This window comes from Lepidochelys kempii, chromosome 13 (genome assembly GCF_965140265.1).
Source record: "Lepidochelys kempii isolate rLepKem1 chromosome 13, rLepKem1.hap2, whole genome shotgun sequence".
NCBI classification, from domain to species: Eukaryota; Metazoa; Chordata; order Testudines; family Cheloniidae; genus Lepidochelys; species Lepidochelys kempii.
In genome coordinates, this window is record NC_133268.1 from 11,282,049 (window position 1) to 11,309,258 (window position 27,210).

Here is a 27,210-nt window from a genome sequence, read left to right on the forward strand (position 1 = left end):
AAAGGGGGGGACCGGAGCTCTGGTTCAGACGCTTCCCCAAATGGAAGCGCCAGGCGGAGGCACTTTTGGACTGACCCTAAGTCAGTGGGAGTCTGACCACAGCCGGGGGCCCGGTCTCCAGGGCTCTGCCAGGGCCGTTTAAATGGCCTGGACTCTGCTTGGTCAGCTCAGGGTCTCCCGATCCCACCGAGGGCGGCGGGCGAGTGGCCCGGCGCACGGGGATGGATTTCAGCCCGCCTCCTCCGGGGCAGCGCAGGGGGCTCGTTTGACAGCCCAACGCCTTCCAGCCCCGGGCGGCCGCTGCTCCTCTGCTCTCCCCTGCGCAGGGGGATCACGCCTCGCTCCTCCCTGCTGGCCACCAGGACACACCTCCCCCGCATCGGGGCACACACCTCCCTGCTGCCCACCCACAGCCCCTGCGCCTCTGTCCCGGGGCTCCCGCAGCCCCACGCCGGCCAGGGCGCGCTCGCTCGGGCAGGAGAGACGCCCCGGGCTCCTTGCAGCCGGAGCTGCGGTCTCGGCCGGGAGCTGGAGGCGGGTTGGGCCAAAGGCAGCAGAGCCCTGCAGGGAGCTGCGCGCTGCATTCCCCCCCCCCACACCCCCGGTTTTTAAAAACGCGGGTGGAAAAACAAACCTGTGTCTGGCGTGGCGCCTCCCCTTCCAGCCCGGCGCGCTGCAGAAATGCCCCTTTGCAGCCGCTAGACCCGGGGGAGGTGGCGAAGCAGAAAAGGTGGGGGGCGGGCTGTTGGCGGGGGGAGGAGGTGGCCCGTCCCCAGTCACCCACGGGACCTTCCGCGGGTGGGTGGGAGAGGCAGCCCTGCAAAGGGAAGGGGCGCGGCCCGGTGCCCAGGGACGGACGGGCCAAGCCGGGGCAGATCTCTGTGGCTGGCCTGGGGGGGGGGGGGGGGGGAAGCGAGCTGCAATGTGCAGCGGCAGATGGGGTTAAGACGAGGAAGTCTCCACCTCTTCTGGCAGCTTGCAGCGGTAGCTGCCCAGCTCCGTCCGAGCTGTCAGCGGCGCGGGGGGCTCCGCCGCGCAGGCATTCCGGCAAAGCGGGGGCCGAGCGGCGGCCGCTCGGATCCGAGTCCTGCCGAGAGAGACACGGGGGTGGGGGTGTGGTTAATGAGCCCCCTCGCCCCGCTGCCCCTCCTGGCGAGCGGCACGAAGGCAGAATAACCGCGGAGCTCCGGGGCAGCCTGTGCTGGGTCCCCCACTCTCCCCCCCACACACACCTGGGCAGATGAACTTCTAAGGGCTCCTACTAGCCCCACATGGCTCCGCGGCTTCCCCGCAGGGTCCCGCTCCACTGAGCATCGGAGCCAGCGACCTGCCCCGGCCAGCCAGCGGGCTCCGTTCCTCCTCGGCGGGCAGGTGGGAAGGAAGCCGGCTGGATACCACCATGGGCCAGTCCTGGTGCTTCATTGGGCTGCTGCTAGGTAGGTGACACTTCGGGGCCCTGCACTGGAGGGACCCGGGGGCGGGTGGGTTCTGGAGAGCGGCGGCAGGGATGTGCCCCCCACCCCCCTAGATAAGGGCCTGCCAGGATCCCGGCTGGGTCCTTTTGGCCTTCAGCTTCCTCCCCGGCTCTCTCTGGGGAAGACCAAGTTCCTCTTTCCTCCCGCTTGATGCCCGAGCAGGGCGGCTGCGAGTTGGCACCAGAACCTCGGACCCCCGGCCGAGCCCTCCCCAGCCCCGGCATCTCAGCCAGGGGCCCGGCGAATCTGCCTTGTTTCAGGGCCCTGGGGGGCCCTTTCCTTCCCGCGAACCCAGCGGGCAGCGCTCCCCGGGGTCCGATCCGCGAGAGGGCTCAGAGCGCGGCGACCTTTGCTGCGCACGGGAAAGCGGCGCTCAGCGGACTGGACGTGCACCCAGGCCGGCGTCCTGTCCCCTTCCAGCTCCGATCTTGTAACCGCTCGCCAGACATTCAATAAAAGAGCCGGGTTAATGACGAGGAAGAGCCGGGGGACCGTCCAACCCCCTGAAGTGGCTGGTGATGGCGGGAGGGGACTCTTGGCTTTATTGGGGTCCCCCGATCTCCCCAGGCCTGTCTCGCTCTAAGAATGACCCGGGGATGGAGGGTTTCCATCCTTTGATTTGAATGGACTTTGCGATGCTTTTTAGAGCTATTTCCAGCGTTTCTTCGGCACGAAAGAACACAAGTGGTGGGGGCTGGAAATGCCTAAGTGGACCGGGACCTAGTACTGATCTGCTCAGGGATAGCTCGTGGAGGGGAGGCTTTCACCAAAGCTAACACAGAGAGGAGAGGCAGCCTCTGGCTCCCGCCCAAAGCTCCCTTACTGCTGCTGATCATCACCCCGCAGACCGCCTTTGCAACCGTCCCTCTAATGATCTTTCCTTCCCGCCCCAGACAGTGGAGCAAGGTAGGAGGCTGAGCCCCAGTGTGTAACTGTAGCAAGGGCTGGGAGACTTTTCCTGATGCTATTTTCAACCGCCAGGGCTGGAGTTCCAGGAAGAAGCTCAGAAGCACCTGGCTTGGAGGTGAAATACATCAGAAGTATCTCACTTCTCCAAGAGGAGACACATCGCTTTCCCCACTGACCTCTAGGGTAGCTCCTAGACACTCCGAGCCTGGCTGCCGGTATATTTGCGCCCCACCTTTAGAACTGGCAAGGTTCACACCTCAACCGCCAGAGCTTCAGCAAGAGATGTCTTTGGATGCTCAGAGCTAGAGAACATAGACAGTCGTGCTGGTGAAGAAAAACAGCAGCACAGGGCTACATGATTCCCCATTAAAAAGAAGTGAGCCTGTGGGAGGGAAACTTTCTTTATCGCCCCTGCTTGGACAGCATGTTTCCCTGAAGAACACCAGGGAGACTCAGCTGAAACTGTTTGTCCATGTCCTGTGTGACCTCCTCAACAGATAAAAGGCAGAATAAAATATAGCATTGAAAGGAGAACGGGTGATCTTGAGGTTAAGGTGCTAGGCTGGGCCTGTTACAGACTTCCTGTGACTTGAAGTTTCTTAAGTTTCTTCCTCTGAAAAATGGGGAGAAAAATATGACCTGCCTCTCAAGGGCGATTGGAGGCTCAGTTCATTCACGCTTGTCAAGTACTTTGAGCTCAATGGGTGAAAGGCAATATACAAGTTCAAAGCATTTAAAGCACTAAATACAGTCAGCAAGAACTCAACCCGGCCTTTTAAAATACTTAGTGGTGAGACGATCTGATTTTGTGTGCCATCTGTCAGAACTGCCTGATGGTGATGTTTAAAGGAATGCACCATCAGACTTTAATGTGTAAACAAGATTAAAGCTAACAGGGGACTGACCAATTGCCCATCCAGCTGTACCATCTCAGCTGAGCTTCCCAGCCTTCGAGTTTTGATCTGAGCTTTAGATTCAAACCAAACACATTTAATAAGATAACTGAAAATGGTAAAAGGTGGATACAGAAAGATACCATTCTTACCCCACCTTGCCTGTGCCCAAACTCCAGAAACAAATGACTTTTGTCGCCCTCCTTACCAGTTTATAATCTGTAGCTCCAGTATTTAAAATTGATGGCAGCATTTTGCTGCTAGTGCAGGGGAACTGAAATTCATCAACGGTGCATCATTAAAAGATGATGCTCCAAAAAGCATGGATTGTACATAACTAAACTAAACCTTCACATCTCACAGAATATAAACTGGTAAGCAGGGAGCGGCTGTATGCATTGTATTTTTGATGTCTGGCAGCCCTGTTTGTTTGGATAAAGAGGGTTATACAATAAATTAGCCCTTTCTAGCTGTTGATTTCTCAGTGTTGTTACCTTTGCAGTACATTTTAGGATTAGGAAGGTAGGGATTTTTAAAAATTATTATCAATATTTTGGGGATTTGCCTTAGCAAAGGGGTGAGGAAACCAAAGGGACTGTATAACAGCCTTGCATAGGTGCTTTCTAATTTCGAGGTTGATTTTCACAGAGGTTGTATATCATCCATGAAAACCTTGTTTTTATAAATGACATGTGCTATGTTGTGGGCAAATAGAGGAACCCACTGAAAGTAAAACCTCTTTCCAAACTTGGTTCTGCCAGATGCAGCCTTTTCTAGAACTGGATTCCAGCTTTGGTTTTCTCCATAGCAGTTTCTGGCTTTTGAAAATTTCCTTACTCAACAATTTGAGCTTGTGGGGAAAATATAGAAACCACAATATATTTTTTCATGTATGCTCTTTTTTTTCTTTTTACATCTCAGCCCTATCTTTATCCATATCCATATACTTTGCAACATGGATAAGCTATCATTATGGAAAGAGCAAACAGAGTCAAATCGCAGGATCATAGCACATTAGTTGTTGATTTTTTGGGTAGCTTTGAAATAAAGAGTAAAAAACAAAACAACCCAGCAAACAGACAATACATTAGCAAGCAAACTTGGTCTATTTTAAACATGTCCAGAAGGCAGTATTGTTACTTTGTCAGTAAAATATTGTATAAACTTGGTATTATCTTTTTTATGGGATTCGCTTTCTAATCATATAATTGAACTCAACTGTTGATCTTATCTTAGTCCTGACCCCATAATTTTCAAACTTAAAAATAAACAGTGAAAGGCAAGAAGTTCTTTTATTTAAAAACTGGCTAGGTTCTAAACCATTTAAGAGAAGCTACCCATGGAAAATATCGGTGCGGTGTATTGGAATGTAAAAACTTTAATGAAAGTTTAGACAGAAATTGAGCAAGCCTGTTATGCTCTTACGTTTCCAAGAATGAGTGGTTCTTTGGTGAAGGAGGATCAGAAATCAGAGTCAGTTACCTAACTCAAAGAAAGGAGATTGATTTCTATTATTAGTTATTATTCCCTGGGCCCCCTCCTTACCTTCAGCATTATACAAAAGAGAGACCCAGCTCTGGGCCCCATTGAAGTCAATGAGTGACCTTCCATTGACTTTAATTAGTTTAGGATCTGGCCTGAGTTGTCTACTATATATTTTAAGGGTGCATTTCTGCTTTTATAGAAGTCAATAGAAGTTTTGTCACTGATATCAGTGGGAGAAAGATTGGGACCTAATTTAGATTAAACTATGAAAAATTGCACAAGGATTTAAGCAAGCAGTGTTCAAAATAGAATGACTGAAGTGGGGGCACTCTTGTAACGGGCACCACGGATCTGAGCAGGGGAACTGAACAAAGGAAATATATGGGAAAGGAAGAATGCATATCTCAACCTGCCAAGCCCCAAATGTGGGATGCAACATGTCACAAAGACCCTGAATGAGGACACTACAAGTGTTCTTGCAAGAAACTTAAAATGCTGCTGGATTCATTCTTTTAAAGTAAATAACTTTTTTCATAGGCCCAGCTTCATGATCCTTTATTTCTGATGTAAACAATGTTCAAGAGTAAAAGTGAGTAGGTAACTTTTTGACTCAATTAAGTGACATCAGCGAAATGAGGGACACTGCAGAGCTATGGAAGAATAAGTTCTGCAGAACAGGTCCAGTTGGTTCCCTGATTAACTCCTCCCTTTAACTCCTTCTTTCATATGTATTTGTAACCAATCTCATCCAATCTTTTGCTTTTATCAGCACAAAGATTTTTTACACTAACAGATATGCCAGGTCATACAGCTTCTGGTAGAAAACATTTGCAGGCACTTAGCTCTAGTGTACTTTTGCTCACTTTGAGTATTGGTAATAATAAAGCTATGTCCTGCCATTGAAACATGCAAAACATCCACTGCCAATAGACGTCATATTCTGTCATCAGTCAATTCCCCAAACAACCACTGAAGATTCACTCACAACTCTCACTGAAATAACTTTAAGCACTGAACTCTTGGCCCCACTGAAGTGAAAGGCAAAACGTACACTGAGCCCGGACTTCACCCTGTATCTTGGGATCAGTTCACACCAAAAACTCCCACTGGCATCAGAGGAATTCACCTCAGCTCTCACACTGAAGTCCATGAGATATGGGTGCAGATCACTGGCAGGTTATGGCTTTCAAGAGTTTTTATTTCCCCTCTTGAAACAAAACACGATACTTTGTTTTCCATGTTTTTCATAGAATTTTTCAATTAGGCCACCTGGAAAAGACCAATGAAAATATAGATGACAGCAGAAATTTGTGTCAAGAAAGTCCTAAACTTTTTTAATTTCAAGTAGTGCAAGTCCTCTTATTAGATTATGCAGCATGTAGGTTGAACATCAGCTTTAATTTCAGCATCTGTCGGCAGCATTTGAGAGAACTGGACTGCATCAAAAGTTGGCTAATGTTGACAGGCAAAACAATAGACTAAAATTTCAAACTAGCTAGAAACCACACCCAGACCCCGAAAAACACATGTTAAAAACAACTCTGATTCTATGCTTTAACTGAATGAGCAACCATTTTCTGTGGTCACTCGTGACTGAGTTAAAGATGTTCCCTTGTGTCTTTATTTCGGTATGCGTTACTGGTCTGGTGGCATGTATCAGTTTACTACCTTACTATGGAATCTCTTTGAGACAACTTCCACCATCAAACCAGCTAAAGTTCCGCAACTGGGTGGCTCACATTTTTCTTTAGGGACAGTCTCCAGCTTTTCATGGGTCTCCACCCTGCAGGCCTCACTCATGGAGCCACGGTGGAAAGACCTGTGTCCTTTTGAAATAATTCTGTTTGTTCCTATTATTCATCTCTCTAGTATTGTAATGCCTGGGAGCCTCAGTCATGGACCTGGGCCCCACTGTGCTAGGCGTTGTACACACACAGAACAAAAAGATGGTCCATGCCCCACAGAGCTCACAATCTATGTTCCTATAGTCTGATTTCCAAAGGCATTTAGGTGCCTAATGGGATTTTCAAGAGCGCCTAAACAGATTTGGCATCTGATCCCCATTAGGTGCCAATCTGAATCTTTAGGCACCTAAATACCTTTCAGAATCTGATCCCCCGATTCCTATGATTCCATTTTCATAGAACCAGACTGTGGACCCCTTGCTCCCACTTGTGAGCCATTACTTACACAGGCAGTTCCCTTGAAGACAATAGGGTTACTAGGGTGATTGTGAACTCCTGGGAGCAAGGCCCATAGCAGTCTGAGATGCAGAGGCCTGTTAGAATATCCAGGCCTTTTCCCTGTCAAACCCAGCTTATTCCCTATTGTAGACTCACCAATGCTTTGTGCAGCCTACTCTAAAATATGCCAAGAGAATGGGTTGCGATAGCTTAATAGATTTCAATGTCAAGACATTTATCCCACTGTTCAGGCTACATTTTTCCTTTCTTAATTCTCTCCCAACAGAACCTCTTTATTCACCTGAAGGAATTCATCCCCTTCCTGGGTGTTTTTAGCCTCTGAATATTTATAGACTCATCATACCCATACCCACAGCCACTTGTACTGAGCTCTCTTAATCTTTCATTGTAATTCAATCCCTCCCACCCCCTAATCATTTTTGTTGCTCTGCTCTCAGCTCCCACCAATGCCCTTTGCATTGAGCAAATGCTATAGTTACGTTAATATTATATGGTAGGTGGTCCCTTGTGCTCAGGATCCACATAAGTGATTTAGACATTTGAAATGAGGTTGGCATTTCATAGCCAAGCTGTCATCTGATTACCAGTTCTGCTCTTCAAAGCTCTCAAAAATATGCTTAGGAATCACTATTAAACATGGCCAGGATGGCCACTAATAAAGCGACTCCGGGGAGAGGTGCCATGGGATCTGCCAATGCATAGGCATTCTATACACTTGAAATGACAGAGGGCCATTCATTTCAAAAAGGTGGGTCTTGTTTTCTGCTGAGTTTCCATCTCTTCTAACGGAAGGGAGATAGGTGCGATTTGGTAAAAAAATATGGATTCCAATGAAGGTTTCTTTTTTATCTAGTCATAATTACAGCACTGGAGTAGTGCCCCATCATGTGTGTTTATTTGTGTGTGTGTGTTTGTATTTGTGTGTGTGTGTGTATTCACCAGAATGTTAGCACCCAAATCCCACCAGCTAGGCATGCAGGAGAGTGGAGATGGGTCTAAGTAACTCAACCCATGTAACTAAAAGCAAACCTGCACCCTCACTAGTACTCCAGGGGAAAAAACCTTGAGTTTCTTAGTTATTTCCTTGTGTTGGGCATTTCTCATAGATTTATCAATGCCAAACTTTTACAGCAAGGTAGGTCAGAGTTTGACATAGCTCACAAAGCAGCACTGCTCCCTCTGTCCACTGGCTTTCTTCAGACCTTCCTGAGACTAAACTCGGAGCAAATCAGTTCTCTCATCTATTCTTATGCCTCCTAATTAACCCTCCTTGCTCCATACTGTTATGCAGGTACATGCCATTATCAGGCGTTACCACAAGGGCAGCTCTGTGTATATGTTCTCAGCCCACAGCAGGAAAAATTATTTCAAGCACACTTGTCCATTATACTTAGGGCCCTACCAAATTCGCGGCCATGAAAAACACGTCACGGACCTTGAAATCTGGTCTCCCCCTGTGAAATCTGGCCTTTTGCGTGTTTTTACCCTATACTGTGCAGACTTCATGGGGGAAACCAGCGTTTCTCAAATTGGGGGTCTTGACCCAAAAGGGAGTTGTGGGGAGTGGGTGGGTCACAAGGTTATTTTAGGGGGGGGATCATGGTATTGCCACGCTTACTTCTGCACTGCCTTCAGAGCTGGATGGCTGGAGAGCGGCGGCTATTGGCTGGGTGCCCAGCTCTGAAGGCAGCACCCCCCAGCAGCAACAGAGAAATAAGGGTAGCAGTAATCTTGCGACCCCTCTTACAGCTCCTTTTTGGGTCAGGACCCCAACAATTACAACACTGTGAAATTTCAGATTTAAATAGCTGAACTCATGACTTTTATGATTTTAAAAATCCCATGACCATGAAATTGACCAAAATGGACCGTGAATTTTGTAGGGCCCTAATTATACTGGAATCACCCCAGCTATGCGGGCCTCTGTGGATTGGGCAAGGGCATCACTAAATACATGTTGGCATTGACCTAACCACAATGGCTAAACCTACGAAGGACCATATTCCCAGATGGTAATGCTCAGAGATTCCCTTGTTTGACTTTTTGTCTCTAGTTTCTGGGTCCACATAATATTTTGGTTAAAAAAAAAAATTAGTAGAGCAGTTCCCCCTGGGCCACAGCCAATCAGGAAAATAAGTTATTTTCCCGGTGTTTCAAATATATTTATATATAAAAAAGAATAAAACTTGTGTAATTAAAATACAGTGGATGCGGATAAGTATAAAATTCTTTGATTAAAGCATGCTGAGGTCTCTCAGTGAAATGTGCTCTCTGCCACTAGTACAGAACTTTATTAGAATATCTCTATGGCCCTCTGAAGTGGATTCTGCATATGCCCCTTGCTTTGTGTACTGTATTTTGATTCAGAATCCTCTGAATTTGTTTCCTCCTGTGAATCCCTTTATTCTCAAAACTGACTTCATCATGGACTGGGTCTTTTTCTATCAGTTTCATGTTAAAGCATTCAGAGTGAGTGTTTCCTGAGTAGGCCCTGATCCTGCACCATTAAAGGCAATGGGAGCTTTGCTATTGAGTTCAATGAGTACAGGAGCAAGAGTAACCCCATTTATACATTGTGTTAAGCCCTGTTTTTTTCTCTCTTGGTAAACTACCAGAGAAGGCATTTTAAACATAGGTAATCAGATCTAACATGGTCAACACTAAAGAAGACCCTGAAGGTACAGGAGAGAGTGTCTCCTTCACTCCCTTCACTTCCACCCTCTCTAGTCCAAATACTATCTGTCTTGTCTGATGTGCTTTTCCCTGTTTTCTGTTTCAAATGTGCAGGCCAAATCCTACCAGCCTAACTCAGGCAGAATTCCCACTGAAGGCTTGTGGGATTGAGAAGTGAGCTCAGCAGAAATAGAGACTGAGGATGTCTGTGGATGTTCTAACTTTTATCTTGTTTATCTTGACTCAGTAGGGTCTGGCATATTTTAGAAGGAAAAGCTGTACTGTAACACCAGCATCTCTGTAGAAATGAGTCAGTTCACCAGTGTATTAATCTAAATGACACACAAAGTTACAAAAGAATAGGGCCAAATTCTGTCTTCACTTATACCCAGGTTGAAGTCAATATGGTGTCCAGGTAGACAGGGAGGGTAGATCAGGCCCATAGTTGTATTCATACTTTTTTATAATTGTACCTTTTGACTGAAGTATAATAATTTGAGGTTGGTATGTAAAACAGAAGCAAATATTGATCAAAACATTACAAATACAACGGGCCCTATATCCCACTTGGAAATATTTGGTTTGTTTGATTGCTTAGAAAACAGCTCTGAAAGAAATATATTGTAACTTCTTTTTTTCAATCTTTACATTGCTTTTTACTGCTGGAATGACATCACACTGCCAGCCAGCCAGTCATAGTTATCTGAAGCTATGTGATGGATTTCCTAGAGCGCCTGCTTTCATAGGATGGTATCTCTGGCAATAACAAATCCTTTTCCATGATCAACATAAGAATGGCTATGCTGGGTCAGACCAAAGGTCCATCTAGCCCAGTATCCTGTCTTCTGACAATGGCTGGTGCTGGATGCCTCAGAGGGAATGAACAGAACAGGGCAGTCATTGAGTGATCCATCCCCTGTCGTCCAGTCCCACCAGTTTCAGGCAGTTGGAGGTTTAGGGACACCCAGAACATGGGATTGCATCCCTGACCATCTTAGCTAAAAGCCATTGATGGACCTATTCTACGTGACTTATCTAATTCTTTTTTGAGCCCAGTTATATTTTTGGCCTTCACATCCCCTGGCAATGAGTTCCACGGGTTGATTGTGTGTTGTATGAACAAATACTTCCTTTTGTTTGTTTAAATCTGCTGGCTATTAATTTCATTGGGTGACCCCTGGTTCTTGTGTTATATGAAGGGGTAAACAACACTTTCTTTTTCACTTTCTCCACACCATTCATGATTTTATAGACCACTACCATATCTCCTCTTAATCATCTCTTTTCTAAACTGAACAATCCCAGACTTTTTAATCTCTCCTCATATGGAAGCTGTTCCATACCCCTAATTATTCTTGTTAACCTTCTCTGTACTTTTTCCAATTCTAATTTTTTGAGATGGGCAAACAGAACTCCACACAGTATTCAAGGTATGGGTATACTATGGATTTATATAGTGGCATTATGATATTTTCTATTCCTTTCTTAATTCTTCCTAATATTGTTAGATTATTTGGACAGCCTCTGTACACTGAGAAGATGTTTTTAGAGAACTATCCATGATGACTCTAAGATCTCTTTCTTGAATGGAAACAGCTAGTTTAGATCTCATTATTTTGTATGTATAGTTGGGATTATGTTTTCCAATGCACATTATTTTGCATTTATCAACATTTAATTTCATCTGCCATTTTCTTGCCCAGTCTCAGTTTTTTGAGATTCCTTTGTAACTCTTTGCAGGCAGCTTTGGACTTCAATAACATGAGTAATTATATATATATATATAATTGTATATCATCTGCAAAGTTATATAGAACTGGCATCCTGGCAAACGATTTCCTCCTTCAACTTACTAGACCACACTCTGATCTCAAGTCAAGAAAGCATCACTAATCAGGACGGGTGCTTAAGCACATGCTTAACTTCAAGTGCATGCTTATGTCACATTGAAGCCAATAGGACTTAAGTGTGTCTTCAAGTGCTTTCCTGAGCTGGAACCTCTGTTTGTAGACATAGAAAATGCAAAATAGTGCTCAGATTCATTGTATTATAGTTAATTTTTCTAACTGATTTTAATACATAATATAGGTCTTCCCCACAAAATTGTGCTCTTGGGAAATTCTTTATTTTGAGCATATTAAAAAGATCACTAACTTAATCTCAACCCAAATTCAAGAGAAATTGATTTGGTAAACTACAAACATTTAGAAGAATGGTCATTCTTTTAGCAGCTGACCCAAAATCCATTCTGCATGCTTTCTCAGGGGAGAAGAATGGCAGAGGAATGCTTTGTTAATAATGTCTGTGTGGAAAAGTGTAATTCACTTATGCAGAATACATTTGTATGTTTCTTAGCCATAGTTTTGTTCCAGTCTGAACATTCCTTGCCAAATATCAAAGGTTTTGTGTCATTCTTAAATAAAGAGCTATTTAATTCCCCATGACTGTAGGCACTGATCTTATCCATGCGAATGGGTGACTTAGTGAAACATTAGAATTATAAATGGAAATAACAACTTTGGCCATAGGAAGCAACAGCATGAGCAATCTAGCCCTGGAAAAGAGTTGATCTACAGTGCCTAATTTTGTTGCAAGCTGTAATGTGGGCAATTTCTTCTCTATTTATTGATAAGAAACAAAGATGTATGACTAAACTCAGCTTTTCTTCCAAAGTCAATTTGCTTGGTAGAACACAAACAGAATTTGCTTCCAACAAGGCATATTAGGTTATTTCTCTCCTGTTTTTTTTTAAATTATTATTTATTTAAAAGCTGAGATGTGGATCTGAATCAGTGTAGCAGACCAACCAGACCAGGTGGAAGAGAGATATATGCAGCATAACCTCTCATGAGATGGGTTCTAGCTTAGAGGTCCAAACCTGCAGCTCTCAGAATCTTCTCTTAATTTTAACTGGAATTTAGCTTGATTAAGGATGGCAGGATCTGCCCCTTCATGAGTTGATACTATGCCCCTGATTTTTAAAAAGCTGCACGTGCAAATGTGTGTGCAAAACATCTACCTAATTTATACATGTACATTTGGTTACTGCAAGGGCAAATGACTAAGGGCCTGATCCAACTCCCATCGACAACGATAGGCATTAGATCAGGCCCCACTTCTGGTAACTGGCATTCACAATTGCTTGATCTAGATGTGCAATCATTATAATTGTACACATAATTGGCTCCATTATTTGGGGGTTAAGGGCTGGTACTTTGGATGTGGCACAGGTAGCTGTCACTTAGCAGAGAGCTGGAAAAACATACTATGGTGCCTAGCTACTACAGTGATAGGTCCTTTGGAAATACCTATGGTTAACAGATATGGATGGATGGGCAATGAGTACATAGCAGGGGTCACAGTGAGGGATTCTCCCTTTAGGGACTACTTTTGCCCTGTAGATCAAGTGTGATACCTTTCCTTCTTCCCTGTTTGAACCTTCTCTCCTGCGCCCCCTTAAGCCAAAGCATATGCGGATTCACTGAAGTGTCTGTTTTGGGGTAGAAAAAGGAACTGTTCTGACAACCCTTGGCAGTCACCTGAATGAGAGGAGGACAGGTGAGTGATAGGACATTACGCTGCTCTTATTTAGAGTAGAAATGATCTCAGGTATAAATGAGTAAGTAGAAAGTAGAGTAAATGAGTAGAGTAGAAATGAGCTCAAGCTACAGAATTCAGACCTGGATCTGAACTCTTCCAACTTTGGGGGTGTTTGGTTCAGAGCATTCAAGACATAGAATCATAGAAATGTTCGGCTGGAAGGGACTTCAAGAGGTCATCAAGTCCAGGCCCCTGCACAGAGACAACCTAGCCCATTCCTGACAGGTTTTGTTTAACATATTCTTAAAAACCTTTAGTGATGGGGATTTCACAATGTCCTTTGGTAGCCTATCCCAGTACTTAACTATCCTTATAGTTAGAAAGTTTTCTCTAATATCTAACCTAAATCTCCCTTGCTGCTCATTAAGCTGATTACTTCTTGTCCTACCTTCAATGGTCCTGGAGAACAATTGATCACAGTCTTCTCTATAACAGCCCTTAACACATTTGAAGACTCTTATTGGGTATCCCTTCAGCCTTCTTTTCTCAAAACTAAACATGCCCAGTTTTTTAACCTTTCCTCATAGGTCAGGTTTTCTAAACCCTTTATCACTTTTGTTGCTCTTTTCTGGACTCTCTTCAATTTGTCCCCATCTTTCTTAAAGTATGGTGTCCACAACTGGACACACTACTCCATCTGAGGCCTCACCAGTGCCAAGCAGAACAGGACAGTTACCTCCTGTGTCTTACATACAACACTTGTGTTAATACATGCCAAAATTATACTAGTCTTTTTCACAACTGAATGACATTCTTAGCTCCACATTTACAAGACCAAAATTTGTCCCTTTAACTCAAGTACCTCTGGTCAAATCAAAATATTTCACTGTATGCTGCAGAATAATTAATATATTTTGAAATGTAGATAAATTCAGATTCTTGTCTCACTGAAGGATGTCAGAGCTACAAAAGGATCTGTCAAAACTGGGTGAATGGGCAACAAAATGGCAGATGAAATTCACTGTCGATAAATGCAAAGTAACGCACATTGGAAAACATAATCCCAACTATACATATAAAATGATGGGGTCTAAATTAACTGTTACCACTCAAGAAAGAGATCTCGGAGTCATTGTGGAAAGTTCTCTGAAAACATCCACTCAATGTGCAGCGGCAGTCAAAAAAGGGAATAGAATGTTGGGAATCATTAAGAAAGGGATAGATAAGACAGAAAATATCATATTGCCTCTGTGTAAATCTATGGTACGCCCACATCTTGAATACTGCGTGCGGATGTGGTCGCCCCATATCAAAAAAGATATATTGGAATTGGAAAAGGTTCAGAAAAGGGCAACAGAAATGATTAGGGGTATGGAACAGCTTCTGTATGAGGAGAGATTAATAAGATTGGGACTTCTCAGCTTGGAAAAGAAACAACTAAGGGGGGGATATGATTGAGGTCTATAAAATCATGACTGGTGCGAAGAAAATAAGTAAGGAAGTGTTATTTACTCCTTCTCATAACACAAGAACTAGGGGCCACCAAATGAAATTAATAGGCAGCAGGTTTAAAACAAACAAAAGGAAGTATTTCTTCACACAATGCACAATCAACGTGTGGAACTCCTTTCCAGAGGATGTTGTGAAGGCCAAGACTATAACAGGGTTCAAAATGAACTAGATAAATTCATGGAGGATAGATCCATCAATGGCTGTTAGCCAGGATGGCAGGGATGGTGTCCCTAGTCTCTGTTTGCCAGAAGCAGGGAATGGGCAACAGGGGATGGATCGCTTGATTATTACCAGTTCTGTTCATTCCCTCTGGGGCACCTGGCATTGGCCACTGACTGAAGACAGGATACTGGGCTAGATGGACCTTTGGTCTAACCAGGTATGTCCGTTCTTATGTTCACTTTGCCAACATCTGTTAATTAGGCCTCATGACACCGCTGTGCATGGAATCTTGCCCATTTGCATAAAATGAGACCCAGGAGTAAGTAATTTGCCTGGGAATGCAAAAAAATCCATGGCAGAGTTGGGACTAGAAGTCACAGGCCTGCCTCCTAGCCTCCTTTCACCATAAAACATGCCGCTTTAATATGGAGTCAATTTCAGCTAATCCTGTAGTGGATGCTAATGTTTCAAAATTAAAAGACTAACCAATTGGACTGGGTTTTGCCACTCAAACCAATCGCTTTATTGTTGAAGAAATTGTACACATACCAGATCAAAGATGGGAAAGGCTAGTGCAAGCCATAAAGTGGGGATGTAGCAGCCCCCTTGCTGAACATAAAGGGCTTTAAAAATTAGAAAAACAGCATATCAATGAGCCTGCTGCAAGAAAGACCCCAGAACACTCATAAGATCTCTTTCCAGCTAGTCCCAGTACTTTGGTACTTAAAGCAGGAACAGAAAACCGAAGGCCCTGTTCCACTTGGCTTTTGGCAGGCTGGCTTCTGAATCTGATGATTTTCCTGTTTAGCTGGACTCTATTCCCTTCAGGCCCCTCATAGTGCTTTCAGCACCCACAGTCTCAAAGCCATCCAAGCACATTTCCTAGGGCTCCATTGCAGTGATGTTTAAGATACAATGAGCTTTTCCTAGAGCAAATGGCAGTTTTACAGCAAGGTGACTCTCAACTTGTAGACAGAATAACAGACCTTGGGTGGGGAGGCCTCACTTCCCCAGGTGTTCAGAAGACTTGGCATTGCAAACCCCTTGCCACTTGACTTGATCTAGGATTCATATGCTGAGCAGTGGCAAAGCTTGGCACTGAAGAATGAGCACTGAAGCTGTTTCATTAGGGATTTATACCTCAAATGAGACTAAGGGTTTTTTGGAGTGGGGGAGGTCTATTAATGCCCTGCCATAGGCCAGATCCTCAGCTGGTGTAAATTGGCACTGTTCTATTGAAATCAATGGAGCTAAGGCTCTGGCCCATCGTGTTTACATTTGTTTTATACACTGAGTGACTGTGCTGTGGAATTTTCAATTATAATCTTGCAGAACATCCCATGTCTTTCTGTGCTGGCTTTATTGGAAAACACCTTCCTAATGAGAAAATTTAAGACCTTATTCCATTCCACAAGCCAGGCTCAGATCCCTGATCGTTTGAGCTGTCCCTTCAGTGATACACAGTTGAATGATTTAGTTTCTCTTCCCAAATTAAGGGCCCTGTTATACCCACCCCAAAACAAAACAAAAACAGTTTAAGCAGAACTCCCCACTGAAGTCAATGGAGAGTTCTGCTTGTTTTAAAATATATATATATATATATATATATCAGTGGCACTTTGCTGGCAAAAAGAGGAACAATTGCTTTTTTTTGTGTGACATACATGTAACGGGTCAGACTGTGGCCCCTTAGATCTGTGTATGGGTTGGGGTGTTCTCCAGGCATAATTCCCCTCCTACAGACAGAAGGAATGTTCCAATCTCACCATTTCCTCCTTTCAGAGTCCTATCCCAGACGTCTGGAGTCCCCATGAGGTTGGGTGAGCCACAGGTTGGTTGGGTGAGCCACCAGAGGTCACAGCCAAAGCTGGGGTACAGGCCCCCTGTAAGGATGGCTCTAGCTTCTACTAGGTTTGAGGGCTGCCTTTTTTCCCACCAAAGGTTGGGGTGGGGCAAACCCTGCCCCTCTGAGGTGATGACGAAGTAATCTGTAGAAGGGAAACCTCACAGAAAAAGGCCCCTCCTACAGCTTTTAGGAAGGGACAACTTGATGCTTAAATTATAGTAAAACCCGTTCAAATGTTTGGCCTTGGCCAACGTCCGGCAAGTCTTGCTCTGTAGATACTTGCTCAGAAGATATATATATATATATATATATATATATATATATCTATATATATATAGATATATATATAGATATATATAGATATATATATATATATAAAACTGTCTCCTCCGCTTTCTGTGATAGACAGGAGAGAGAGCAACCTCTGTCATATGCATCAGTCATTGAATGAAATCTTCTAGCATGCTGCTAGGTTATAGAATTATATTATATAAAATATTAAAAAATATTAAATTATATTAAAATTTTATATTTAAGTTTATATTTAAAATATTAAAAATAAAATATTAAATTATAGAACAGAGCTAAAGTGAGCCAGCCCCCAGTGGGTCAATAAAACGAATACAGCCCAGTGCAAGTCTGCAGGGACACCTAAGCCAGGGACATAATTTTGCTAGATGGATCAATATTAGCCAGGGGTTCAAGTGTTTTAATTAGAAGGCATATCATTTATTCAAAGTGGGCTGAATCCTGGAGGTTCTCATTTAGGTCTTACTCAGGCAAACTGCCAATGGCTCCAGCAGGAGTTTTGCCTGAGCAAAGAGTGAATAAACATCCAAAGAAAGTCTTCAGGATTTAGCTGAGTGTTCACACATTCCCTAAGCCAGTAACATCCGTTGTTATGGGAAATGAGGTAAGTGACAGAGTTACTGTCCTTATGGTGGGCGACAGGAGAGGCTAATGTTCCCATGTTGTAATTCCCTGGTTCAGTGGCTGTCTCAACAATAGATTAAAAACTGAGAAAGGACAAAGAGCTCTCAGTCATATTTGAAAATTTCAGCTGTGAGCTGAGTGGATTCAGAGGAATCTCCACCAACAAATAAAATAAAATTATTCACGAGTACTAACAAACTAGTGGCCTTAGTTACAATCATTTGGTTTCTATGTTTGAACTAGTTCTTCTTGAGGTCTGTGAACAGAGCTTAGCCAGTGAATATTCAGATTCAGGCTGTGTGAATTAAAACATGAAGTGAATGGGAACTGTGGGTGCTGAGCACCTTGCAGGATCAGACCTCAGATGCTAGCAGATCTCTCTCAGCCTTTCTAATGTGGGTCTGTTGCTTTTCTGCACACACATAGTTTGAACCGTGAGGTTTGCCATTTTATGGGCCTGCAGTGATCATCATGGATCAGAATAGGGCCCCATCCAGACAAGTTGTAACAACAAGATTTCACTCATAAAGCCAGCGTCCAGACTGAGCACTGGAGCAACCGACCGTGCTTCAGTGTTGTGCAAAAAGGCAAACTAATCTGCAGCAATACAATATGCGATTATGATGGCCGTGCTTTTGTGAATGAGGTCTTCTCTGTGCTGCTGATACATTCAGCAGGCTTGCTGTCTTAGCTAATCAGGATGTAGCGAATGAGTGATGGGCACAGAGAACACTTTTGCACCAACCTCTGTCAGGCAAAATGACTAAGCCTGCTGCGTAATGGCAGTAATGGCTTCCGATTTACAATTAAACTCCTCAGCTTTGCCCCTGCATTCAGTTCTGATAAGTGTCTTGGCATTTGTCTCTAGCTGATGCAGATCATTACTGGGGACAGTGTTCTTCTCTGCTTCCATTTTCTCTGAGTAGGACTCCTGCAGCTACAACAAAATATTGGGAGAGACCAGAACTGTGTATGAATCCCATGTCTGTGTTGCGGCTCCTCTCTACGGGCAAAGGGGCATCTAACCAGAGCTGGCTACATTTCAGTGGTGATTAAAGCAATTCCTGTGTAAGTGGCATATTAGGATCTTTTGAGGTGAAAGATACGGCCTTCGCTTTGTCTTATTATTTGTCTCCATTTGTAAACTCCCTCCACGTTGTTACTTTAACTAAAATGTGTCTTCCTAAAAGGATTAAATCCACAAGAAAGATGTAAGGATTTCGCTTCCTAGGAAGAGTGGGTTAAAATTAGTCCCAAACTGAGAAAAAAAAGTACCTAGGTACAACAAAAACATGCAGTAAAATGTCCCTTAAAACACTACACAGTTTAAACACAGCTGTGCAAGGTTCTTTGGCAATGTGCTATGTATCTTAGAGAGAAAATATAGCGTCATTATTAAAGTACATTTTAATGAACACTAAAGTCACTCATGTAATGGACAGAGTATGAGCCAATTTGTGGGCATTTTTAAGGTACTTGTGTTGCCCCCTTCCCAAAATAATACTGTTGCTTGTTGGGCCCTTGAGACTGCAGAGCACAGAGATTGCTTTGTTCTCTGAATGTATCTTATTTATCTGATCAAGAGCCATAAAGAAATTGACTTTTTTGACTTAAGCGGCTTTCTCATGGTTTCATCTGAACTCACAGGGGAATAATAAATGCATGAACTGATAATGCTGGGGATCATGAAATAGCTGTGAAAGGCTGGATACTACCAGGGCTTTTCAAGCTGTCTATGTGACGATCACTGCACTTGAAACGACCAACTCCACCTGCAGCTCTAGGACAGGAGAAACAATCCCTTTCTGGCAGAGTTACAGGACTGGATCTAAAGCACCCTGTCCAGAAACTTAGCAAAAGGACCAAATAGTGCACCAGAAAGGCCTGGTGTGACCCACTGAAGAGGAATTCCTGGAACAGGCAGGTCCCATCTGGTCTTAAAAAAAAAAAATCTTTAGTCAGACTAACCCATTTAATTGAAAAGTGCAGGAGCGACTGCATCTGTGTTCTGAAAGCATCTGTCTTCTTTTAAGCCTATGCATCTGGAAAGAAGCTATGGGACGTGCCTGCCTCTCAGGCTCAGCAGCACAGCACTGGAAAACTGCTCTGGGAGCCACAGTGCCAGTACCAACTGCGCCACCTACAGGACAGCGCTAGAATTTCAGCTCTTCTGCCTCCCCGGCTGGAAGGTCATTGGATTTCTACAGGGTAAGGATCCCAGCAGCCCAGAGGAGTTTGCAGATTGCACGTCTTGCCTCCTTGCTAGACTCTGCAGACAGGGTGAGGTCACCTTCCTAAATAGCATCGTCAGGGTGCACTGATGGGCACACACACTGTTAGACTAATGTGTGCCTGCTGTTAGTGATTTTCCTTTATGGGGAAAGGGTCATGTATTGTTGGTGGCTGGAAAAAGGCCCAAAATTAAAGAGCTGAATATCCTTTAATTTTGGGGTGGTTCAAAATGCACTCCCAGAGCTACCGTTTGCAGATGGCCCCTTAATTTGGTAACGGACTGAATCAAAATCCTTGATATTATCAGTTTGGGATGTGCTCTAAATCCAGATGGAAATACTCCCTCTAGGACTTCCTCCATTTCTCTCTTAATTTGCCATGTCTGCCATACCACAGTTGCAGATGTTGCCCCATCAATGCCCTCTGGGCTGAGGGAACACACAAATACACAGGCTGAGGTTTGAAAACACAGCAGCACATCTTTAAAACACCCCACGGCCTACACGTCTTTTACAATGTCCTCATGTGAATGGACTTTGGCAAAGTCACGGTTCTGACTACCTTTGGGGAGCTATTGTTATTTGGCAGCTTCTGCTGTACACAATGGAACAGGCTCCAGTGCGCCTCTCACGACGACCAGGAGATGAACAGTGGGTCGTTAACTCAGGTGCAGCAAAAGGGAGAGAAAATAAGGGATTTTCAATTTAAGATCTCACAGGAAGCATGCTAGTTTACTTCACAAAAATTCCACTAGCAGCTTCATGAGAAACAGACCCATTTACGGGCAAAGGGGCATCTAACTGAAATTACCGCTCCTAAATCCTAGCCCAGGCCAAACTGCTAAACTAAGCTTCTGAGACTGGGCTGAGTTCTGGGGATTGGCATAAACTCCTGAATTATTAACCTCCCAGGCCAAAGCAAGCCCCTGAGCTGGAGCAAACTTCCACATGCAAGTGAGCTTCTGAGTAGTGCTACACATCCAGCCTGCAGTAAGCACCTGAACTCAATAGTAAACATCCCCCCGCTCCGAAACCTCACAGCTAGAACAGGCTTGTAAATAGAATGAGCTCCCAACTGGAGTGAGAGCACAGCCAGAGAGACCAACTTTATAGTCTCTTAGCCCCACCCCTGATTGGTTTTGGCTAATCAGCCCCCTCCACCTGACCCAAAATGGAGTCTCGAAGGCAGCATTAACCCTGCATCCTCTTCCAGCATGTCAAAATGCCATGGTCTCGGTGGTTTATCCTAACAAGGGGAAGGAAAAGGAGAAGCACCCATCCCTGCAATGTGCATTCTGCTGTAGGGTTCTCAGTATTACTAACCCCAAGTGTTCAAAAATCAGGAGGCAGGCTCCAAACAAGCGTGAGATTCTCAATAATAACAAAGGCTTTTTTTTAATTTGCCTTCTGGTATTTAAGCCTTGAAGGTTCATGTTTTCAAGCTTTTCTCAGCAGCCATAAGGGTAGACACTTTTTTTTTTTTTAAATGAAGGGTGGGCTTCTCATGCAATCACATGATGCCAGGAGCTGGGGGCTGAAAGAATAACACCAAATATCCTGAGAAAATCTTGAGAGTTGGCAACCATGGGTCTGACTTTCCTGTCTCTAGATGGGACTCCGTAAGGAACTTTAATACAAGCAGAGTATGCTACCTGTTGAACCCCATTCACAAACCTCCCCGCTGGACCTCCACCATTGCTGTGGTGGACAATTCCATCACAGTATCTTGTGATGAGGGACGTGGGGTGAGACTCTTATGCGGTCACTTATTGGCAAGTCTCTGGCATTCACATGGCACTGAGTTGCCCCATTTCTTTATGCCACCTAACGGAGGAAACACTACTTGATCATTTGTGAAACCGTTCTATTCAACACCACTTGGGTGAGGGTAGGGTGGAATGAATTGAGACTCTCCCCTCCCCTTAGTCTTATGGCAATATGCCTTGGGGATAGGATGGGGTAATGCTCCACAGACCAAGTTCTTCTATGCAAGGAAACTCTGATTTGTTAGTGGGTATATTTTTTTAATACTTCTTTGCTGGGGTTGCAGTGAAATGAAATCACCATTGCAGGAATAATTGTGTCACTGAGGTGAAATGGGGGGAAGGCCCTTTGGGTCAATGGGGAAGGGAGCAGTGCAAAGATGAGACCCTCGCATCATGGGGACAAAAGAAGTCAATGCCCCATTAATTTCTCTGTAGAAAGAGTCAGGTAGGAATTCAAACCCCAGCTCTTCCACTCTATACATGATTAAGGATTCTACCACCTGTCTCTTCTCTGTCCTTAGCTGTGAGGTACGTCCGGGACCGGAATTCCTCACCAGATCCTACCTGTTTTACTCCAACCGCTTGTTCAAGGCCTATCAGTTCTACTACTGGGACCCCTCCTGCCGCCATCCATCCCACTCCTTGGTCATCAAAGGCAAGCTCAGGCTGCGCCAGGCCTCCTGGATCACCCAAGGGGCAACTGAGGCAGACTACCACCTGCACAAAGTGGGTATTGTTTTCCACAGCCAGAGGGCCATGCAGGAGATTTCTGCCCGGATCAATCAGACGTCAGGAGGGGGCTGCAGTGGATTCTTTCCACCTGGACGGTCCTGGGCTCCCGGAGTCCTCTACGAGGTGCTGAGTGCCAAGGAGGGGCGGGATTGCACCACAGCCCTGGGCTTTGCCATGCATGAACTTAGTCTGGTGCGGGTGGAGAAGCATTACGAGCCCCTGCTGCAAACTCAGCCGAGTGGCAGCAGGACGGTGGAGGAGCTGTACCTAGGGGACATTCACACCAAGTGGTCTGAGAGGCTCCATTATCGACCAACGGGGTATCAACGCCCTTTGCAGAGTGCTGTGGTAAGAACATCGCTGGCTCCTGGGCCATGTTAAAAAATGGAAGCCCAGCTTCCCTGGTGTCCCCTGTTTTTCAATGCATGTCTGTCTGCAGCCTGTATAAAGAGAGGTTCTTAAATTATTTACCCCACCTGCAGTAGGTCACCTCAGTATTATAATGATACAGACAGAGTTGATGCGGAGAAAGCCTGGCTTAGAAAAGACAAAATTGTGTCTTGTGCAAAGTGCTGGTTGGGGGGGAAGGGGAGCCTAACCACAAACGTAGGTGCTCAGTTGTATGCGAATCTGGCTCTTCCCTTTACTAAGCATGTGGCCTTGAAGCCTGGACTAAGCAGTAACAAAAACATACTATAGGGAACAGTCCTCCTCGGCTGGGGCATGGAGCGAATAGATTTTCTTTACCCGCTATGTTTTCACTAGAAATGCTGACTCAGATCCTGGCATGAGGTTAAATCCCACATCACTATAAGCTCTGTGTGCTGTTATTTGTCTTGCAGCCCTCATCTTATTTCTTTGTCCTGTCCTTCAGGTTGAAAGAGGAAAACAAGCATCTTCCATTAAATCATTATTCCAGAATATAATGCCATTAGAAGGGGATATTGACCTGAATACAATTGTTATCCTACAGAAATCACTTTACTTCAACATAAATAATATTATACATTATTTTTATTTTTTGCCAGTAGGTTGCTTTATTTCCAGGGGAAAGAAAAAGGTATTATTTATCTAACTCATAACTAAATGTGACTGAGCAGTGAGATAGGGCAAAAAAGCCACTTATGAACATTACCAGCTGGAACAGGACTAACTCATATGAACTGCTTCATTTGGGGGGAGGTTTCCACCCTTGTGATACTGCAACAACTGGAATTTAAGAGAGAAAAAGAAAAAAAGAAAATGACAAGCCCCCAAGTAACATGCTTGGATTGGTATAAAGCTGGGTGTTATCTTGGGCTAAGACCATGTACATGAGCTAAACCAGATAGTAAACAAACATTTTTAAATGTTAACTTAAAACCAAACCTAAGATACTGAAATTCACTCTCTAAATATAGTGCTGTAATTAATCTGTAAACAGCTCTCCCCAGCACATGATGTCACACTTGGGGATAATTAGAAGCTCCAATACATTAGAAATAATTTCATGTGACTGGTTTAAACAAATAAGATTGTTGGCTTCACAATATGAATTTTGTTGGACGCAGCCTTCTCTTTTAATTAACTAACAGGCAACATTAGCCTGCACTAGCAAGAGATTTATAAAACTTTGCTGATGTCATGACCTGCAGGTCTCAAACCCAGGTCCAGGAGATGCCCGAGGTTGGTGTTAAATCATGTGCCAACCCTTCACCTGACACTTCACTATTACCAGCTAGAACCAGGACTCCTTGAAGCCTAACTCAGGTGGAAGACTCTACCCTAAGCCCTGATTGGTAGAACACCAGCACACCTGATTGGCTTGCTCCCCCTACTTAAGACAGAAGGAGGAGCAGGAAGTCTGTACAAGTGGGGTGTACCCTGTTTTGGACTGCTCATCCAGTGCTATCTATGCCTGTCTTCTGATCTCCTGGTTTCCTGACCCCTGGCTTGTCTACTGACCCTGCACTCCTGGTTCCTGACCTGACCTCCTGGTTCTGAACCCTGGCTAGTGTGGGAACCTGGCCCTTGTCTTATGCTGACCAGTAGGCCTGGCTACCTACATCCTGGTCCTGACAGCTAGGAGCTATTTTTTAACCTATGGGGAAATACTACTCTAACTTCCTTAAATCTATAACTGTTCTAAAGAAATCCACTCTCCTGAAATTACCTCCATTATCAAAGAATTTCCTGTCTACAGGGAATATATATATTTGCCAACTTCTGGGATTATTTAGCAATAATGGACTGTGGACTGTCAGCACTCATTAGTGTGACAGAAGCAGTAAAGCAAGCTGAAAATGACTAAATTACAGTAGACTCCAATCAACATGCATGTAAATTACCCACCCTATTGAGTTATTTAATCTTGTTCCATGTGAACAGTTAGATTAGCTAGAATTTCAAAAAATGATCAAATGTTATAATACTTATTTTTTAAAAAAGTCTCTACGTACTGATACTTTTCCATATGAAATATAGGAAAAGGTTTCAACTTTGCACAAAGCTCCTATAGAATTAGATTGGACATAGGATTGGTTTGACATAGAGCTTTGAGCAATGCTCAGGCATCCTGGGGCTCCTTCAAAATTAAACACATGTTGGTTGGATCCACGTTTTTCATAGAGTTTATAATGTCAGAAGGTGTTTTGATACTGGGTTTCATGGACTCTTCTAGGAGATGGCAGCACCATTTCTTAGCCCTCCTGCTGAGGGTCTCAGCTGTGCTTTGGCTTTTCCGGCACCATCTGAATGGATATAAAAATATACAGGCCTATTTGACAACTCCCAGCAGCACCAGAGACTGCCTCAATAACCTTAACTGGTGGCATTTTCTTTAAGTCCAGGTCTTGTCTAAGTTTTCACTAAGCACATGGTGTTGTGGGAGCAAAACCTCAGCATTTGTGCCCTGATCCTAACCTCTCAAATAGTCACAGAAATCTTGTAGTGAAAGAAAACCAGGGGATTCCAAAAGTGTATCCCTTGTCCTGCTTGCAGTGCTCCTCTTGGACCAACTGCTGCCCTGAGGTGCATGGCACACAGCTCCCACTGGCCTTCGAGAAGAGCCAGGTGCTCATCTCCAAAGACAGAATTTGGCCCTTCCTGGTTTTTCCCTAGAATAGCAGCCTTTTATCTTACTAAACTGCTTGGACCGATTGGGCCAAATTCATCCCTGACGCAGCCTCCTGGACCTCAATGAAGTTGCACCAGGGATGGAGATTGGCCTGTTGTTGTTTAAATACTTTGAATGGGGGTTTGCATGTAATATTTTTCATTTACTTTTTATTTGTTTGCCTCCAACAGCATCACGTGCATCCTTGCCCTGCTTGTGGGATTATATACAGATCTGATGAACACCATCCACCTATCTTACCAGCTAAAGCTGAGCTGCCGATGCAGTTAAGTGGCAGGTGGGTGAGTGCTCATTGTGAAGTCCGGCCAGCTGTGCTTTTTCTTACCAGGTACTTCATATTTCATGGCACCAATCGCACCTGGGAAGGGTACTATTATCACTACTCTGACCCACTCTGCAAGCAGCCTACTTTTACCATCTATGCATCTGGGCACTACACCAAGGGCATCCCATCCTCCATAGTGAGAGGAGGTACAGAGCTAGCATTTAAAGTGACCTGTGCTCGGGTTACAGCAATGGATCAGGTAACAGTGACTATGCTAAACTCCTCAGAGCCAGGGACCTGCGGGGAGACCGGCTCTTGGAGTGCCAGGATTGAGCAGGATATAACGCTGACCAATGGGTGTCTGGCTTTGGGTATCAAGCTGCCCCACACAGAATATGAACTCTTTAAAATGGAGCAAGACATGAAAGATCGCAGCTTGCTGTTCATCGGCGAAAGGCCCACAGACGGATCCAGCCCTGACAGACCTGAGAAGCGGCCCACCTCATATCAAGCACCTCTTATTCAGTGTGCTGGGGCTACTGGGGTCTTTTCTAAACACATCAGTCCAAGCTACCTAGGAAAAGAGGATAATAACGGGAATGAAGCACTAAAACCTTTGCCTGTGACCTTTTTATTGTCACTTATGGCAATGCAGTTTTTAAGATGGGACTAGATGAGTCCAGCTGTTTGCTCAGGTGCAGCACAGAATTCAGACACTGGTGCTAAGACAATTTTATATCCTCTTTAGGTAAGCACATCTGGAATCAGTTTGCTTAGATTCTGTACACATTAAAAACAAAATGGACAAAACAAGAGGGTTTCCCTGCATAACATGCCTGATTATATACGATGTGTACTGTGCATATATTTCCTAATTGACATTCATTGGGCATAAATCTAACGTAGTGACATGGACACGTTGCAAATTGTCAGGTAATTTAGCAATACTAAAAAGACGTGTTAAATTAGAACGGCTGATTCTAGCCTGCAGCATTGCTAGGATATAATTGAGAGCTCCAGTCACACAAAAATCCAGTTTCCAAAGCTTTGAGGGCTCATTCTCTCAAACTGATTCTCCTCTGCCCCTCACTTACTGCTCCTGTAAATTAATGTAGCTGGCTTTGGCAAGGGCTCTGGATCAATCACAGAAACTCATATCATACAAAGAAAAGGAGTACTTGTGGCACCTTAGAGACTTAGAGTGGCACTGAATGCATCCGATGAAGTGAGCTGTAGCTCACGAAAGCTTATGCTCAAATAAATTTGTTAGTCTCTAAGGTGCCACAAGTACTCTTTTTCTTTTTGTGAACACAGACTAACATGGCTGCTTCTCTGAAACCTGTCATACCATACACACACACACACTCTCTCTCTCTCTCTATCGCTCTTCCTTGAGTTCAGGAAGGGCTCTCCGTGGCAGACTGATGCCATCCTTGCAACGTACAGTTTGCAAGCTCTGCTTTCTTGTT

General features: G+C 44.4%; 1 protein-coding gene across 1 annotated transcript; it reads left to right on the forward strand.

Moving 5' to 3' along the window:
• Positions 1–983: 983 nt before the first annotated feature.
• Positions 984–27,101, forward strand: APCDD1L (APC down-regulated 1 like). Its single transcript, XM_073309240.1, has 4 exons — positions 984–1,436; positions 19,666–19,840; positions 22,151–22,709; positions 25,647–27,101. Exons 1-4 carry the CDS (start codon positions 1,400–1,402, stop codon positions 26,412–26,414), a joined length of 1,539 nt encoding a protein of 512 aa, XP_073165341.1. The 5' UTR covers positions 984–1,399; the 3' UTR covers positions 26,415–27,101.
• The last annotated feature ends 109 nt before the right edge of the window (positions 27,102–27,210 follow it).